The sequence below is a fragment of the Dendrobates tinctorius genome, unplaced genomic scaffold (genome assembly GCF_039654945.1).
Source record: "Dendrobates tinctorius isolate UK_male_01 unplaced genomic scaffold, ASM3965494v1 ptg000120l, whole genome shotgun sequence".
Taxonomy (NCBI): Eukaryota; Metazoa; Chordata; class Amphibia; order Anura; family Dendrobatidae; genus Dendrobates; species Dendrobates tinctorius.
In genome coordinates this window covers 29,259,135-29,277,736 of record NW_027361788.1, presented here as the reverse complement: position 1 = coordinate 29,277,736, position 18,602 = coordinate 29,259,135, and the positions used below count along the sequence as shown (strand labels likewise).

General features: G+C 45.7%; 1 protein-coding gene across 1 annotated transcript; it reads left to right on the top strand.

Annotated features, from left to right (window-relative positions):
- The first annotated feature begins 5,989 nt into the window (after positions 1 to 5,989).
- Positions 5,990 to 8,236, top strand: IER5L (immediate early response 5 like). Its single transcript, XM_073541020.1, has one exon. The coding sequence runs from the start codon at positions 6,104 to 6,106 to the stop codon at positions 6,944 to 6,946; it is 843 nt and encodes a 280-aa protein (XP_073397121.1). The 5' UTR covers positions 5,990 to 6,103; the 3' UTR covers positions 6,947 to 8,236.
- The last annotated feature ends 10,366 nt before the right edge of the window (positions 8,237 to 18,602 follow it).

The following is an 18,602-nucleotide window of genomic DNA, read 5'->3' as shown; positions in this document are numbered from 1 at the left end:
AAATATATACCATATGCATTTGTGTAATTTTAATCCTGGCCGCTGCATTCACACACATCCACCGCCCTGGCATTAACTCTCTACACTCCATCCATATTGGCCCCTCGCTTCTTTCCTCTCCTATGTATAGCACTCATGCTCTTTTCACGTTGTTAAACTGCACAGATCCAGTCAGTCCCACCATTCAACATCAGAGACGCTCTCACAAATCACTTAACCATCTGCTCACTCTTTCTATCCTCCTTCTCCTAGTCGCAGGAGACATTGCTCCCAACCCTGGTCCCCCATGTTATAGAAAGTCAAACCTCCCGACTGCTACACTCAGAAACCCCTCTAATCTTATTAATAATCCCTGCATGCCATCTGTCTCTCTTAATTGTGCACTTTGGAATTCTCGCTCAGTGTGTAACAAACTCTCCTTCATTCATGACTTTTTTTCCTTTCTAATTCTCTTAACCTCCTGGCTCTTACTGAAACCTGGATCCAGCAGTCAGACACTACCGCTGCTGCTGCTCTTTCATACGGGGGGCTTCACTTCTCTCATACCCCAAGATCAGACAATAGAGCTGGTGGAGGCGTTGGTCTGCTCCTATTACCAAAATGTACCTTTCAGGTTATCCCTCAAGTACCCTCACTTGTCTTCCCTTCTTTTGAGGTCCATGCCGTCAGACTCTACACCCCCTTCTTCATGCGAGTGGCGGTGGTGTATCGTCCTCCCGGCCCCTCCCATCAGTTCCTGGATCATTTTGCCACTTGGCTTCCACATTTTCTCTCCTGTGACATCCCTACCCTCATCATGGGTGATTTCAACATCCCCATTGCTCTTCCCCTCTCACCATCTGCTACTCACCTTTTATCTCTAACCTCCTCATTTGGCCTTTTGCAGCTTACTAATTCTCCAACGCATGAAGACAGAAACTCCCTCGACTTGGTCTTCTCTCGGCTTTGTGCAGTGGATGATTTTGCAAACTCCCCTCTCCCGCTCTCTGACCACAATCTTCTTTCATTCTCTATCAAGAACTGCCATGCTGCTCAGGTCACCCCCACTGTCCATACTTATAGAAACATACAGGCCATTAACACCCAGAAACTTATGAAGAACTTGCAGTCTTCATTGGCCCCTATATCCTCCCTCTCCTGTCCTGATTCTGCATTGAAGCATTACAATGAAACACTTCAAAGTGCCCTGGATGAATTTGCACCCCCTATAAATAGAACACCACAACGCAGACGGCGACAACCCTGGCACACGGTGCAAACACGTTTCCTGCAGCGGTGCTCCAGGTGCGCCGAACGTCTGTGGAGAAAATCCAATCTACCCGAAGATTTCATCCATTTTAAGTTTATGCTTAGAACATACAACACTGCCCTTCACCTCTCCAAACAAACCTATTTCAACACCCTCATCACCTCACTGTCCAATAACCCGAAACGTCTCTTTGACACTTTTCATTCTCTACTCAATCCAAGAGTACAGGCCCCAACCACGGAGCTCCGAGCTGACGATCTGGCCAATTACTTCAAAGAAAAAATTGACCAGATCCGACAGGAAATTATCTCCCAATCACCTCATACCATGCACTGTCCTCCCTCCCCCACTGCATCTAACTCACTCTCTGATTTTGAACCAGTCACAGAAGAAGAAGTAAGCAGGCTCCTTGCATCTTCTCGCCCAACTACTTGCACCAGTGACCCATTTCCGTCACAGCTCCTTCAGTCCCTTTCCCCTGCTGTCACCCCTCACCTAACTAAAATATTTAACCTCTCTCTCTCTTCTGGTATTTTTCCCTTCTCATTTAAGCATGCCATCATACATCCACTACTTAAAAAAACCATCCCTCGACCAAAACTGTGCCGCTAACTATAGACCTGTCTCTAATCTTCCCTTCATCTCTAAACTCCTGGAACGCCTGGTCCACTCCCGTCTTATCCGCTATCTCTCAGAAAACTCTCTTCTCGACCCTCTCCAATCCGGTTTCCGCTCTTTACACTCCACTGAAACTGCCCTCACTAAAGTCTCTAATGATCTGCTAACAGCTAAATCAAATGGTCACTACTCCATGCTAATTCTCTTGGATCTCTCTGCAGCATTCGACACTGTGGATCATCAGCTCCTCCTCACTATGCTCCGTTCCATTGGCCTCAAGGACACCGTTCTCTCCTGGTTCTCCTCCTATCTCTCCGACCGCTCCTTTACTGTATCTTTTGCCAGTTCCTCCTCCTCTCATCTTCCCCTTACTGTTGGGGTCCCCCAAGGATCGGTTCTAGGTCCCCTCCTCTTCTCCTTGTACACTGCCCCTATTGGTCAAACAATCAGTAGATTTGATTTCCAGTACCATCTCTATGCTGACGACACCCAATTATACGCTTCTTCTCCTGACATCACGCCAGCCTTTCTAGAAAACACCGGCGATTGTCTAAACGCTGTGTCTAACATCATGTCCTCACTATATCTGAAACTGAACCTGTCAAAGACTGAACTCCTGGTGTTTCCTCCCTCTACTAATGTACCTATACCCGACATTGCCATTTCTGTGTGTGGTTCCACTATTACTCCCCAGCAACAGGCCCGCTGTCTTGGTGTCATACTTGATTCCGAGCTTTCCTTTGCCCCCCACATTCGATCACTGGCTCGCTCTTGTCATCTGCACCTCAAAAACATTTCTAGAAATCGACCTTTTCTTACCTTTGACTCTGCAAAAACTCTTACTGTTTCTCTTATTCATTCTCGTCTCGACTATTGTAACTCTCTTCTAATCGGTCTCCCTCTTACCAAACTCTCCCCCCTCCAATCTGTCTTGAATGCTGCAGCCAGGATCATATTCCTCACCAATCGTTACACCGATGCCTCTACCTTGTGCCAGTCATTACACTGGCTACCCATCCACTCCAGAATTCAGTATAAACTTATTACCCTCACTCACAAAGCCCTCCATGGCTCAGCACCACCCTACATCTCCTCCCTTGTTTCAGTATACCACCCTCCCCGCGCCCTCCGTTCTGCTGATGACCTGAGATTAGCATCCTCAATAGTCAGAACCTCCCACTCCCGTCTCCAAGACTTTACACGTGCCGCGCCAATTCTTTGGAATGCACTTCCCAGGTCAATACGATTAGTCCCCAATCCCCACAATTTTAAGCGTGTCCTGAAAACGCATTTATTCAGACTGGCCTACCACCCCAACACATTAACCTAATCTATCCCTGTGTGGCAGAGCCAAAAGTTTTACCATAACCAGGTTCCCCGCATCATGTTCCCACATGCTTTATGCCTCCATTAGCCCTCTGTGTCTGTACTGTTACACACTTAACATTGACTGGTCCATACAATCAGGGTAACTGTTACCACCCACCTTTCGTGTCTCCCTCTTTCCTCATAGACTGTAAGCTTGCGAGCAGGGTCCTCATTCCTCTTGGTATTTGTTATAATCTACTGTATGTGATTATTGTTATGCTGTAATGTCTATTGTCTGTACAAATCCCCTCTGAAATGTAAAGTGCTGCGGAATATGTCGGCGCTATAAAAATAAAATTTATTATTATTATTATTAATGTGTGGGGGTATTTAGAGTGGGGATGGGGGTTAATGTGTGTGGGGGTTAATGAGTGGGGATGCCATGGGGTTAATGTGTGGGGGGATTTGGAGTGGAGATGGGGGTTATTTAATGTGATGGGGGTTAATGAGTGGGGATTGGGTTAATGTGTGCGGGGGTTAATGAATGGGGATGAGGGTTAATGTGTGGGGGTATTTGGAGTGGAGATGGTTATTTAATGTGTGGGGGGATTTGGAGTGGTGATGGGGTTAATGAGTGGGGATTGGGTTAATGTGTGCGGGGGTTAATGGATGGGGGTTAATGTATGGGGTTGGGGTTAATGTGTGCGGGGGTTAATGAATGGGGATGGGGGTTAATGTATGGGGGCGTTAATGAGTGGGGTTGGGGTTAATGTGTGCGGGGGTTAATGAATGGGGATGGGGTTAATGTATGGGGGCGTTAATGAGTGGGGTTGGGGTTAATGTGTGGGGGTATTTGGAGTGGGGGTGGGGGGATTTGGAGTGCTGATGGGGGTTAATGAGTGGGGTTGGGGTTAATGTGTGGGGGTATTTGGAGTGGGGGTGGGGGGATTTGGAGTGCTGATGGGGGTTAATGAGTGGGGATTGGGTTAATGTGTGGGGGGGATTTGGAATGGGGATGGGGGTACTTAATGTGTGTGGGGGATTGGGGATGGGGGGATTTAATGTGTGGGGAGATTTGAGGACACAAAATAGAGTATGTATGAGGAAACAGTATGCGGGATGGGTGCAGACAGTATGGGGAGCGAATGGGTTAATGTATGTGGATGGACACCGTATGGGGAGTCAGGGATATGTGTGAGCAGACAGTATAGAGAGTGAGGGGGTAAATATATGAGGAGACAGTATGGTGAACAGGTGGGATGCTAGAGGGGAATAGTGTGAGGCGACAGTATATTGCAGATATTTTTATTTAGGGGCATTATAATGACACTTCTATCTTTAAGGGGATCGTGTGGAGATTTGCTGCAGAAGACCGGAGAAGATGGAAGTCTGCAGAGACAAGATGTGGATGAGAAAACTCATCATGGGGTCTGGACAAGAGGAAGAAAAGGAGAACGACTCCAGAGATGACGTCATCTATAAGGTACCTGGATGTAAATATTATTTGTGATACTGACTAATTCTCATGTTTTTATTTGTTAGGAACATTAAAGGGGTTCTCCAGGCTTATGCGGAGTCTGCAGACATTCTATGTGACTGCAGACTTCTCACAGTGCTCACTGAACGCTGTCAGGATTCTCTCGTGCCGGTAATTTACATACATGCGGTCACATGCTGACGAGACATGTGTGGCCTCACTCCATGAAAATGAACGGAGCGAGGCCGGGCACGTCTAGTCGGAGTGTGGCCAGAGGTATACAAATCACATACTTGTGCTGACATGACTGTACATCGGCAAGGGAGAATCCTAAAAGTGTGCAGTGCATTCGTTGTGAGAATTCAGAAGCTGCAATGTCAGGATTCAGCTCTGCAGGTTCCAGTAGTCATCACATGGACACTTCACTCATATGTGATTTTCATAGGTATGGCCCTGTGACAACGAGCTTCTCTTCCTGCTTCTCTCAGTTTTTTACTGAACATTGAGAGCATTAGGGAGAGCAGCTCGTGGGTGCATGGCTAAGTGTGCAAGTCGCATATGCACTTGGGGGGGCGCCGAACCGAATTCTTGCCCCGGGTGCCAGAAAGCCTAGATACGCCTCTGGTCCCTGGACTGTGGCATTGTTGTGTGCAGCGTCCCTGTGACATCACTATGGGCATTGTCCCTGTGACATCACTATGGGCATTGTCCCTGGACTGTGACTTTGAGGTATGCAGCGTCCCTGTGACATCACTATGGGCATTGTCCCTGGACTGTGGCATCACTGTGCAGCGTCCCTGTGACATCACTATGGGCACTGTCCCTGGACTGTGACTTTGAGGTATGCAGCGTCCCTGTGACATCACTGTCTGTGTGTATTGTGCCTGCACTATAATAGGGCCCCCACTGATCACCTGCCATTTCTAATCCTGCCTCATTATGCAGCAGACTGGCACCAGACCCGGGTGTGCCTGTGCCCTCCACATCTCTAGCTGTGCCAGTGGCATGGCTGTGCCCAGGTCAGCTGGGTGAGCATATTCTATGGCGGTGCACCTACCAGCAGTGCTGCTGCCATGTAGCACGGGTGTCATAGCCTGGCAGTGCCCACGTCCTGGCACCGGTGCCCGCGCCCCCAGCTCTGCTGCTGCCTGTACCGCTGGCTTCTCTCTCCCGGCAGAGAGCAAAGCTCCAGCGTTTGAATGGCACCGAGTGCCCGCCTTGACCCCATTGGCTATAAGTGGTGAAGGGAGGTGTGGTTTAGCTGTCAATCGTGGTGAATCCGCGCAGTTGATTGGCTGAGGCGGGACCAGGCTAGCGGTATATAAGTGTCCCAGAGCTGGGGATTAGGCACAAGCAGCTCTGAGCTTGGCGGGCTAGAGGGGAGGAGAGGCGGCTGCGGTGTGCCCAGAGAGTCCGTGCGAGCCCCTCGGCTGCTGGCGTCCCCGTCCAGCATGGAGTGCGCCCTGGACGCGCAGAGCCTGATCAGCCTGTCCCTGCGGAAGATCCACAGCTCCCGCACCCAGAGAGGCGGCATCAAGCTGCACAAGAACCTGCTGGTGTCCTACGTCCTGCGCAACGCCCGGCAGCTCTACCTGAGCGAGCGCTACGCGGAGCTGTACCGGCGGCAGCCCTTCCCGCCGCAGCCCATGGAGTGCGCCCCGGCCATGGAGGAGATCCCGGAGCTGAGTCCCCTGCAGATCCCGGAGGAGGACGACATGCAGCAGCTGCCCCGCATCCAGCCCGACATGCTGGAGCCCGTGGAGGAGCCGCTGGAGCTGCCGCCGTGCGCCCTGGCCCCGCACCCCGGCAAGGACTTACAGGGAGGCAGCTTCTACCCGCGGAGCTGCTGCTCGGAGGAAGCCGCCGGAGCCGGCACCCACTGCAGCCAGACCACGGTGCTGGACCTGGACACGCACGTCGTGACCACCGTGGAGAACGGCTTCCTGCACCAGGACTGCTGCGCCTCGCAGTGCCCGTGCCATGGCGCCCCGTGCCCGGCTGCGCTCCCGGCGGCTCCCAAGCGCAGGTACCCCCTGGTGGGGGAGGACGACGAGCTGGAGCCGCACTTCGTGCCCTGCAAGAGGGGCAGGTACGAGGACTTCTGCCCACAGCTGGCACCGCCGGAGCCCACGGACTCCTCCAACATCTCCAACCTGATCTCCATCTTCGGCTCCGGCTTCTCGGGACTGATGAGCCGCCAGGCAGAGACTGAGCAGAGTCTGAACGGGCACCTATGTGGCAAACAGGCGCTGGCCAGCCTGGGGGCATGGACTCGAGCCATCGTGGCATTCTAGCGGCTGGGGCACCTGTATAGTGGCGAGGTTTTCTAGACTCTGTACAGACCAGAATATCTTTGGACTTTATTTTTACAAAGCAGAGAAGCACCTATCTAATGGAGGTCTTTTTAATGTTCTCATTTGTGGGCACTGGCTGCAGATCTGAGGAGGCTCCTCACACAAGTTGGGGAGGAACTTCTCCCATGATGGGTTCCTCACCTGGTCTGGTGGTGGAGGAGAAGGGTCCAATCCCCCATGTATCCGCACTTATGAGAGGACTCCTGGCTTATTCTTCCTGGAGGACCTCGAGAAGGTCCTGGAGGAACAATAAACCAGGTCCTCACTTCTCCCATGATGGGTTCCTCACCTGGTCTGGTGGTGGTGGAGAAGGGTCCAATCCCCCATCCACCCCCCCATGTATCTCCACACTTATGAGAGGACTCCTGGCTTATTCTTCCTGCAGAACCTCAAGGAGGACCAGGAGAAGGTCCTGGAGGAACAATAACCCAGGTCCTCACTTCTCCCATGATGGGTTCCTCACCTGGTTTGGTGGTGGTGAAGGGTCCAATTCCCCATCCACCCCCATGTATCTCCACACTTATCAGAGGACTCCTGGCTTATTCTTCCTGGAGGACCAGGAGAAGGTCCTGGAGGAACAATAACCCAGGTCCTCACTTCTCATCATGGGTCTTCTCCAGTCTATTGTAAAGTTGTAAGATGAAGGCAGAAATGGTGACATTGTAACTTTTTGGTTATCTTCCATTCCTTGTGTTGTGAGCTGCCCATCATGAAATTAGAGGGGTCATATTGGATGGGGGGGCTGTTTTGGAAACTTGATAAAGCTCCCCCCTCCAAATCCATGACTATAATAAAGCCGGACCTGTCACCTTCTGATGATAACACTAAATTCCCTGTGCAGCCGCATCGCCCCCCTCTCCCCTCCTCTCAAGTTCATTTGTTCTAATTTCAGCCTTCATCTGACTTCATGAAACCAGCATAAGTTCGATCACGTGATCTGTCCATGATTATTGTTTTGTTTTTTTTCTCTGTTTTATATATTTGTTTTTTTGGCATTTAATCCTTTTGTTGTAAAAAGGTGGTTTAGGATGACGAGCCTGCCGTGCCAACACTCACTTACAAGCACTATGTGTACCAGATCTGACGTTGCCAAACGTTTTTATTTTTGTGTTCCGATGACCTGTATTTTGTGTATATTGAACTGTATATCACCGGGTAAAACTGTTCAGATTTATTTGTTTAAATTTATAATCTTAAATAAAAAAAAAAAAAAAAATTATTAAAAAATAATCTTGACCAATTTGACTTCTTTGGGTAATGAGCACTTCAGTGACAGTGTAGAGCATGGGGGGCACTTAAAAGGATAGAAGTTGATTCAATCTAATGGCTACCACCACACCCCTACCCATACGGGGCTGTAGTGTTTATATGCCCCTACTTTGTCTTTGGGTCCCTACCATCCATTTAAATAAGGGTTACAGTCAACCAATGCTAGACCCCCTCATTTAATCCAGGGGATCAACACGGCAGTGGAATGGGCAACCTCTGGTATAACATGGGGCAACCTCTATGGTATATACACCCTTCCTTCTGCTATAACATGGGGCAACCTCTATGGTATATACACCCTTCCTTCTGCTATAACATGGGGCAACCTCTATGGTATATACACCCTTCCTTCTGCTATAACATGGGGCAACCTCTATGGTATATACACCCTTCCTTCTGCTATAACATGGGGCAACCTCTATGGTATATACACCCTTCTGCTATAACATGGGGCAACCTCTATGGTATATACACCCTTCCTTCCGCTATAACATGGGGCAACCTCTATGGTGTATATACACCCTTCCTTCTGCTATAACATGGGGCAACCTCTATGGTGTATATACACCCTTCCTTCTGCTATAACATGGGGCAACCTCTATGGTATATACATCCTTCCACTAATACATGGGGCAACCTCTATGGTATATACACCCTTCCTTCCGCTGGGGCAACCTCTATGGTATATATATCCTTCCTTCCACTCTAAGATGGGGCAACTTCTATGGTATGTACACCCTTCGTTCCGCTCTAACATAGGGAAACCTCTATGGCATATACACCTTCCGCTATAACATAGGGCAACCTCTATTTTATATACACCCTTCTGCTTTAACATAGGGCAACTTCTATGGTGTATATACACACTCTTCCGCTCAAACATAGGGCAACCTTTATGGTATGTACATCTACCCTTCCGCTCTAACATAGGGCAACCTCTATGGTATTTACCCTTCTGCTCTAACATAGGGCAACTTCTATGGTATATACACCCTTCTGCTCTAACATAGGGCGATCTCTATGGTATATACACACACTCTTCTGCTCTAACATGGGGAAACCTTTATGGTATATACATCTACCCTTCCGCTCTAACATAGGGCAACCTCTATGGTATATACACCCTTCTGCTCTAACATAGGGAAATCTCTATGGTATATACACACACTCTTCTGCTCTAACATGGGGAAACCTTTATGGTATATACACCCTTCCTTCTGCTTGAACATCTTGTTCTCTGTTATCAACCAGGGCAGACAGATTTGACTCTTGGGTACTGATTCTCCATGTAGAGACTTAGGGACTGTGTATGCAAAATAGTAGAGAAAAAAACCAATCCTGTCTCCCCTTCAATCAGAGAATAGTCAGATCAACTGTCTGTGCATGCTGGGAGTTGTAGTTTTGGCAACATTTAGAAGGTGTTGAGGTGTAGTAGCCCTTTAAATGTAGTTGTAGCACTTCTGTGGAGTTGGCATCTTCCTTGTGCCCACGTGAGTCAAGGCTCTGGCGCCAGGGGTTTCTGTAGGATGGTTTTGGGGAGGGAATAATCCTGCTGTAAGAGCTGGTCCTGATGAAAGTGTCGTCCCTCCGTCCTCTGCTCATGTGCGGGGTTATTCCCATGGATTTGTTATCAGAGCCACTTGGTGGTGATTTTTTTTTTTTTTCATTCTTATATATTTTTTTTTTCCTCCCTTCAGAATATAAAGGCCTGACCCCCCCCCCCCAAATCATCCTATAAATGAGCGATGCAGCGCCCCAACCGTGCGGGAATATCCGCTCTTCTGCCTCTACGGAGAGAGGGGGGCAACGACCATGAGATCTGGGGGTCCGGCTCTAAATCTCTCTCCGCCACCGAGGCGAGCGGAAAAGTTCACGAGAAGCATAAAACAGGCCGTTGCGATTTTAGCAGAACAGCTCAGTCGATCGCATCGACCCCGCTCTGTGCAGACTATCGCACCGCTATTTTATATTTATGGCCACTGAATCCCGTAAAGGCGGGTGAGCGGATAGAAGCGCGGCTTTTCGCTTTTAGTAGATGCAATTAAGAGAAAAAGCCCCGGCTACATTTTAACATAAGACTATTGAATTGGCTTTTTTTTTTTTCCAATTTTTAGTTTTATTTTGTGCTAGAGAATAAGAGGTTGTGTTTATAGGAAGGCACCAATCTAGTCCCAGTGCTGCGCCTGTAAGCAGTTGCCAGAGCTCCTCCTAGTGGCGCTCTGTGGGAATTGCAGCCTGGGGCTCCATTGGAAGGTGTGATAATACCAATATTTCCAAATCTTTTGCAGAAAGAGCTTATCACTAGCAGTTCTTGTCCCCTGACACACCGTGGCGGGATTGCTGTGATTTTTCAAACTTTCTTCAAAGCTTCTATAGCTCAACTTATTTACGCATCAAAGGGCAAAAGGAAATATTAGGGGTTTACAATGCAAAATATATATATATATATTTTTTTACCTTTACGCATTTTACTGTCTATCTCCAAAAACCACGGCGGTGCATTTTATATATTTTTTTTTTATTTTATTGGATATAGGAAGAATAAAAAAATCTATATTTAGACCCTTTTAATGGGAAATTTGTCTCCAAAATGTTATTTTATCATTTCCGTTAAATTGCTAAAAATTGTAAAACACCCCCCCGATATATTATTCGTAAGGGTTTGAAGAATGGCGGTCATTGACGTAAAGGGTCGCAACGTAAGGAAACGCAATCCGCGCATAGCAGCCGGTTTTTCAGGCTTGTAGGATACAGCCTGGTGCGGCAGAAAACAGCAGATGTAGCAGAGCCGAGTGCGTTGTTTGGCCGTAATGTGGGTTTTGCATAGTAACGGTAGGCGCCGACGATCGCGGACAAAAGACAGATTCGGCTCTGCTACATCTGAAGAGCGTATAGGGCTGAATACTGGGAGCAGCTGATAAACCGCACAGAGGGGAAGGGAAGAGGCGGCTGTACAAAGGAAGGCGACGAGGAGAGGGGGCGCTGGCTATTATTAGGATGGCATAGAAGGGTCCATGACAGTGAAGGGAGAGCTGAATGGCTCCTGCATTGCAGGAAAGAAAAAGCCAAGGGGTTATGGAAATAAGAGCACAGTTGGAGCAGACTGTGTTTTCTCCTGAACTGGTTAGTCTGGCTGGGTAGCTCTGTGTACCTGACAATAAGGAGTGGCTGCACAATGACACCAAAGTTCTCCGCATACCTCCCCGGACACGCACCCCATCCCAGTACAACCTGCGCCGACACACTGTAAGGCTACTTTCACATTTCCGTTTTGAAGCAATGGAAAAACCGGATTCGGCGCCTGCTGCCAGCGGATCCGGCTTTTTTCCCATAGACTTACATTATCGCCGCATTGCGCCTGATGGCCATGCGGCGTGTCCGGCTTTAGCCGGAAACGGCAAAAAATGCCAGTCCGGCGTCTGCAAAAAAACGTTCCATGCAACGTTTTTTGACAGCGCCGGACCGCTTTTTTGCAGAGCGCATGCCCGAAGATTCTTTCCCTCACCCTCTCCTGCACCGTATCCGGAAAAAACAGATGATCCGGCGGGCTGTGGCTCCTACCGGATCAGGTTTGACAACTTTTCGCCGCAGCCCGCCGGATTTAAAATCTGGAAATGTGAAAGTAGCCTTACAGCAGCAGCCGCCACCACGTCGTGGGGTTACCAAAGCAACTGCACTTGCCACTTTTGCCCAGAGTAATTTCCCGGCCCCGTCAGGGACACACACACACACATCAACACATCACTATAGCAACTGCAGATAGGATCCTGCATTCCGCACGTAGGTGACGGTAAATTGGCGCTCGGAGTGCGCCGCGCACAACACAAGAACCGCGTAGGCATTGGGACCACCAATGAAAAAATATCTTCATATGATAGAAATGCACCTTTCGGGATATAGGGGGCGCCATTCGTATCAATTAGGAAAATATATTGAAATTATTATTTTTCTATTTTTATTGCCGGTTTGTCATTTTGGAAGAATTTTGTAGTCTGTGGTGAGAAAAAAAAAATGGAGGCAAAAAATAAACTTATGCGAAAAATTTGAAAATAAAAAGTACAAAAAAAAGGAAAAAAAATTTGTAGGTCTTTTTCGCACATTTTATTTTCAATTTTATTACATTAAAAATATAATATATGATAAATATATATATTTTAATATATTTTTTTCCTTTATATATATTTTTATATATTTTTTTTTTCCTTTTTTATTTTAGAAATACAAATATAACATTTAAGATATAAAATAAATGTAAAAATACGGAGAGGGCTAAAGACACGTGTGTAAAATGATGTGTATATTGAATACATTGTTATAGAGGGGTGAGGTTCCTGGTGCCTCCAGCACACAGTTGGCTCACTGCACAATATTGCTGCCTCCAATGTGCATGGATGGTTGGCATGATGAAACCTCCGCTGTGACTCGGTGTCATTTATATACCCACTTTTTTGGGGGGAGGTGGGGGGCAGCATGTCGCCCACCGTCACCTGAGTTCCCATATGTGTGGGTGTCCATGTGTGCTCATGAATGAATGCTATCTGCTGTATGCAAATGTCCGCTCTCCTCCACGCAGCTGTTCCCTACTAGGGTTGCAGAGTCTTTATGTTTGCACCATCAGGCCACTTCTGAAGGGAGGCAGAGTAGTTAAGAGCACCGGCTGTGAAACATGGAAGATCCAAGGTCATAGCCCAGTTTTTGCCTGCCTTGTAGAATTGTATGCCATAGCTTAAAAAGAAAAAGCATAACCCTATAAAATTTTAACAAAGGCGGTGGAGGAAAAAACTAAAATATATACATTACAGAAAAAAATAGCATGGATCAAGAAAAGATAATGTAGGGGTTTATTTTGGACTCTGATACCATTTATTTTACCATTGACTTTATTTTTTAATTTTTTTTTCTTATTTTAGGATGTTTCCGTGGCCCCAATTCGGCAGAGAATTACTATCCTTAAGTACGGTAAAAGTGAATATGTCCAGTTGAGTTGGAGGCAAGTAATCTTTAATGTGTCCTGCGGGGTATATCTGCTCACAGTTGACTCAAGATATAATTACATGAGAAAAAAGTGGTATGATTAAAATGGTGCAACTTGTAGACTTACTTGGAACCTTCTTCCCGGTATAATGTGCATTACATTCGATAATTAGAACTAATTTACTAAAACTAGACTTCATCCAAAGTGCCAATCAAGGAGTTAAAATGGCCTCCCTTCTTGTAAAAGGGGAAAATCCAAGATTAGAAAAACATGGCCGTTTTCTTCCATTAAACAGCTCCACACCTGACTACAGGTTATGTCTGGTATTGCAATTCAGACTCAACCACATAAATAGAGCTGAGCTGCAATACCTCACACAAGCCATGGACAGGAGTGGCTGAAAGCAACCATGTTGTTTATTAATCCTGGAAACACCATTAAAGCAACATGGACTTTATTCTAGAGTATGTATTACAGCCGTTTAATCAGATCCCGTTTTTGTCAACCAATCCAATGCTCTTTTTATTATTAGTTTTCATCTGATCATTAAAGATCTCAGTTTTTGTGTGTTTTTTTACAGGGTATAAAAAAATAGAAACTATAAGATCTTCAGGGGCAGGGCATCAAAGAATGATTCAAAGAACACCAATGAGAACATCCTTATGACAGGCTCCACCCCCTAGGGACCGGCACTAGGCAAAACACAGGGAATTGATTTGCCAGTAGTGTTTCTTTGATCCTTAAAGGAGTTTGTATGTTAATAAGGAGCAACCATTGCATAATGAAAAGTTCTTCAACTATCTAAGATGTACTAAAGGCAAGATCTCTGCTTGCTGCTAGTAAACGTTAGCATTCCTTGTGTACATTTGGAGGATAAGAATACGTTTGGATCTAGCCCTGTTGGCACAGCTGGTGTGTTGCGACAGTGTATCAGTGCACATTAACAGGGGTTTGTGTTGCAGGAGAGGAATGCCTGATCTGATACACTGTAACAACTCCGCAGCTGTTAGGAGGAGGATTAGGACAAGATGGGTTTTTTTCAGCTTCACAGCAAGCAGGTAAAAAATATATATATTTTTTTGGAAGGGATAACAGAATACAATAGCCATAACACACAATATGAAAGGCTTAAAAAAAAAAAAACGCACCGTGACAGACATCACACACCGAGCTCAGGGTGCACACAGCTCAGTGCATTGCTGGCACCTCATTTATTTTGTGCTGGGAGATGATGTTGATGTGAGGGGAATTTGCTATGGAAAGATGCTGTTTCAGCCAATCCTGACTGGCCCTTTAAAAAAAATAGCTGGAGATGCTGGAGAGAAGCAAGCTCATCTGCATATTCATAAGCCCCTGATAAATTAATCATGATGTGAGGCTGGAGAGAGAAGACAGTCGGCACAGATCTTCAGTGAAACAACCAGGCTTGTCTCTTGTTCGGGGTCGAAAACTTGTTTTCGCATCACCCTCAAAGCTCAGAATATCACCGAGCGGGCTGGGAATTAAAGACATACTACACCCTGCACAGATCAGACTCCACGTACACCAGCGTCATAGTTATAAAGGTTTATTAAGAGCTGGTACATACTACGACCGTAGGAATTATCATTATACAGGCGGGCTGATCAAATGGCATCCATTAAATGGAATATTGTGCTTATTTGGGATTTGAGCCCCCTTAACCTTAATAAAAGTAATAGAAGGAATCCTTGCTTGGTAAAGACTTACCCCTCCAAAGACCCTCCCTTTCACAGGCACACATGTATATCATTGGTCTTTTATTTTCAGATCCCCTATTAGGAAATTTTGAGGGGGCCCCCATTCAGGATCCTCATCTTTTTGTACACCTCGCAAATGTTCTCATTTATCCCGAAGTCTGATTTTTTTTTTTTTAAATAAAAACTGTGTAATGATTCATTTTTCCTGTGGGGGAGCTGTTAGGAAATTGAAGCAACAGAATATATATATATACCGTGTGTGTGTGTGTGTGTGTGTGTGTGTGTGTGTGTGTATATATATATATATATATATATATATATATATATATACTTCTCCAAAAAATGAAGGGAACACTAAAATACCAAATCCTATGTTAGTGTTCCTTTTATTTTCTTGAGCAGTATATGTATGTGTGTGTATGTGTGTGTGTGTGTGTGTGTGTATGTATATATATATATATATATATATATATATATATATATATATATATATATATATATATATATATATACACAGTTGTATTCAAATGTTTACATACCCCAGCAGAATTTTTGCTTTCTTGCACTTTTTTCAGAGAATATGAATGATATCACCAAACCTTTTTCTCAACTCATGGTTAGTGGTTGGGTGAAGCCATTTATTGTCAAACTGCTGTGTTTTCTCTTTTTAAATCATGATGACAAGTAGTCATGGTAGCTGTGGATGAAGTTCTTCATTTTCTCAGATGGTAAAGCTGCCCACTCTTCTTGTCAAAAAGCCTCCAGTTCCTGTAAATTCCTGGGCTGTCTAGCATGAACTGCGCGCTTGAGATCTCCCCAGAGTGGCTCAATGATATTGAGGTCAGGAGACTGAGCTGGCCACTCTAGAACCCTCATTTTGTTCTGCTGTAGCCAATGACCAGTCGACTTGGCCTTGTGTTTTGGATCGTTGTCATGTTGGAATTTCCAAGTACGTCCCATTCGCATCTTCCGGGCTGATGATTGCAAATTTGCCTCCAGTATTTGCTGATAAGGTGCTGCATTCATCTTTCCTTCAGCTTTGACCAAGTTTCCGGTGTCTTTGTAGCTCACACATCCCCAAAACATCAGCGATCCACCTCTGTGCTTTACAGAAGGAATGGTGTTCCTTTCATCATAGGCCTTGTTAACCTCTCTCCAAATGTATCGAATATGGTTGTGGCCAAAAAGTTAAATTTTGGTCTCATCACTCGAAATTACCTTGTTCCAGAAGTTTTGAGGCTTGTCTCTGTGCTGTTTTGCGTATTGTAGGCGAGATACTTTTTGGCATTTGCGCAGCAATGGCCTTCTTCTGGCGACTCAACCATGCAGCCTATTTTTCTTCAAGTGCCTCCTTATTGTGCATCTTGAAACAGCCACACTGCTAGTTTTCAGAAAGTCCAGTATTTCAGCTGATGTTATTTGTGGATTTTTCTTTGCATTCCGAACAATTTTCCTGGTAGTTGTGGATAAAATTTTTGTTAGTCTACCTGACCGTGGTTTTGTTTTTACAGAGCCCCTGATTTTCCATTTGTTAATCACAGTTTGAATGCTGCTGACTGGCATTATCAAGTCCTTGGATATCTTTTTGTATTCCTTTCCTGTTTTATACAGTTCAACTACCTTTTCCCGTAGATCCGTTGACAATTCTTTTGCTTTCCCCATGACTCACAATCCAGAAATGTCAGAGGCTGGATGAAAGATGCAAGAGTCTGTCTGGAACCCAGAAACCCACTCAGCTTTTATGCACACACACTGATTACAAGCAAACAGGTCATAGGTGAGGATGTTACCTTTAGTAGCCATTCACACCTATTTGTATCACCTTCTGTGCGCATTTATCAGGCCAAAATCACCAGTGTATGTGAACTTTTGATCAGGGTCATTTGAATGTTTTGGGTTGTCTTTGTGATTTAAAAAGAGAAAACACAGTAGTTTGACAATAAATGGCTTCACCCAACCACTAACCATGAGTGGAGAAAAAGTTTTAGTGTTATCATTCATACTCTCTGGAAAAAAAGGCCAAGAAAGCAAAAATTCTGCTGGGGTATGTTAACTTTTGCGCTTAACTGTATGTGTTTATATGTATGTATATAACTATATCCCCTGCAATATACATTTATATATATAAATATAATATTATATATATAAATAGATAGATGTATATTACAGGGGATCCTAAAGTGAGATTTTCCAAAATTGTTGGTCCCTTTGACTTTTCATAAATCCAGTCCAGCAGCTAGCAAATTGTTCCAGGAGGCCCATATCCTGCAGCCATACCTATAAATGAGGAGTTCTTATGAAGTATAAGCTCTGGTTATCCTCATATTATATTTACTTATATAGCGCAATCATATTCTGCAGCGCTTTACTAAATTCCCACTAAACACTCCTTACACATGCTGTCCCAGTTCAGATTCAAACTCAGTCTCCCAGTGCTGCAAAATAACAGTGCTAACCACTGAGCCACCGTGCTTAAAGGGGAGTTGTCCTGTAAACAATACAGAATAGGTGATAAATGCATGATCATTGAGGGAGGGGATGTCTGACCACTTGGTTCCAAGGACAGAGATCCCAACGTCGCCTGGGTGAATGTCTAACTGCATGGAGCTGGCTGTCAATCACCATGACATTGACAGAGCGGAAGAGAAGGAATTGCTCTGTTGACCTGACGTCACAGGGTGCCGCAGAGTCGCCAGCAGGAGCAGTCTGAGCTGGGAGAGATAATCACCAGGCAGAAGAGACAGGTAGTTGGCAAATGCCTGCCGATAATTGCTGAGCTCCATAGGGTAAAACAAAGTCCTGGATGACTCCTTTATCTTCCTGGTTCACAAATACAATTCCAGAGCTTCACTGACACACACTGAAAGCATAGAACACACTGAGCAGGGGAATAGGTACTCTGTCACTTTTGTGCTTGATTTCTCATGTCTGGCACATTCGATCTTTACACCAGGCTCTCTGTGTACAATGTCCATAGACAGTGAGCTGCTTATCACAGGAGGGGGCGGAGTCAGACTTCTAGTCATGTGCTGCTGTGACCCAGCAATGGCTCCTTGTGCTAAAATAATCACTGCAAGTGAACAAAACCACTGAGCTTGATAAGAGAGGCATTGCTGAAATCTTTTTTTTTTTTTTTAACCCGTACATTATGCTGTCTTCAGATTACATAGCAAAAACCTGCTGACAGTTTCCCTTTAAGAATGAGGGGGACTCATCATTGGTGTAGAACTGTTTTTACCTGCGCAGCTGGGTAGCAGGCTATGTTCGCTTGAATGGGACTGTGCTGCAGTTCTCTACACAGCCATGGAAGGCGCTGTGCAGGAGAAAATCAGTGACATGGATGAGGCAATACACCCGCACTGCATCCCTTCATTCTCGGGATCAGTGGGTGTCCCTACCGTTCATAAAGTAATGGCATATCCTGCAGTCCTATGTAAAAGTATATATGCCACACTCATTGTAGTTTTACACATGACTACATCATTCTAAGGCAGATAATCATTACCCTGCAAAAAAAACAGCTCTGCTACCCCAGTCTCTAAATCTCCTTTGGTTAATAAAGACCAGATTTGTCCACCACATTCATAATGGTCGGACAAGACGAAAGTTATGACTGGCGAGAGTGGAGCGCCGG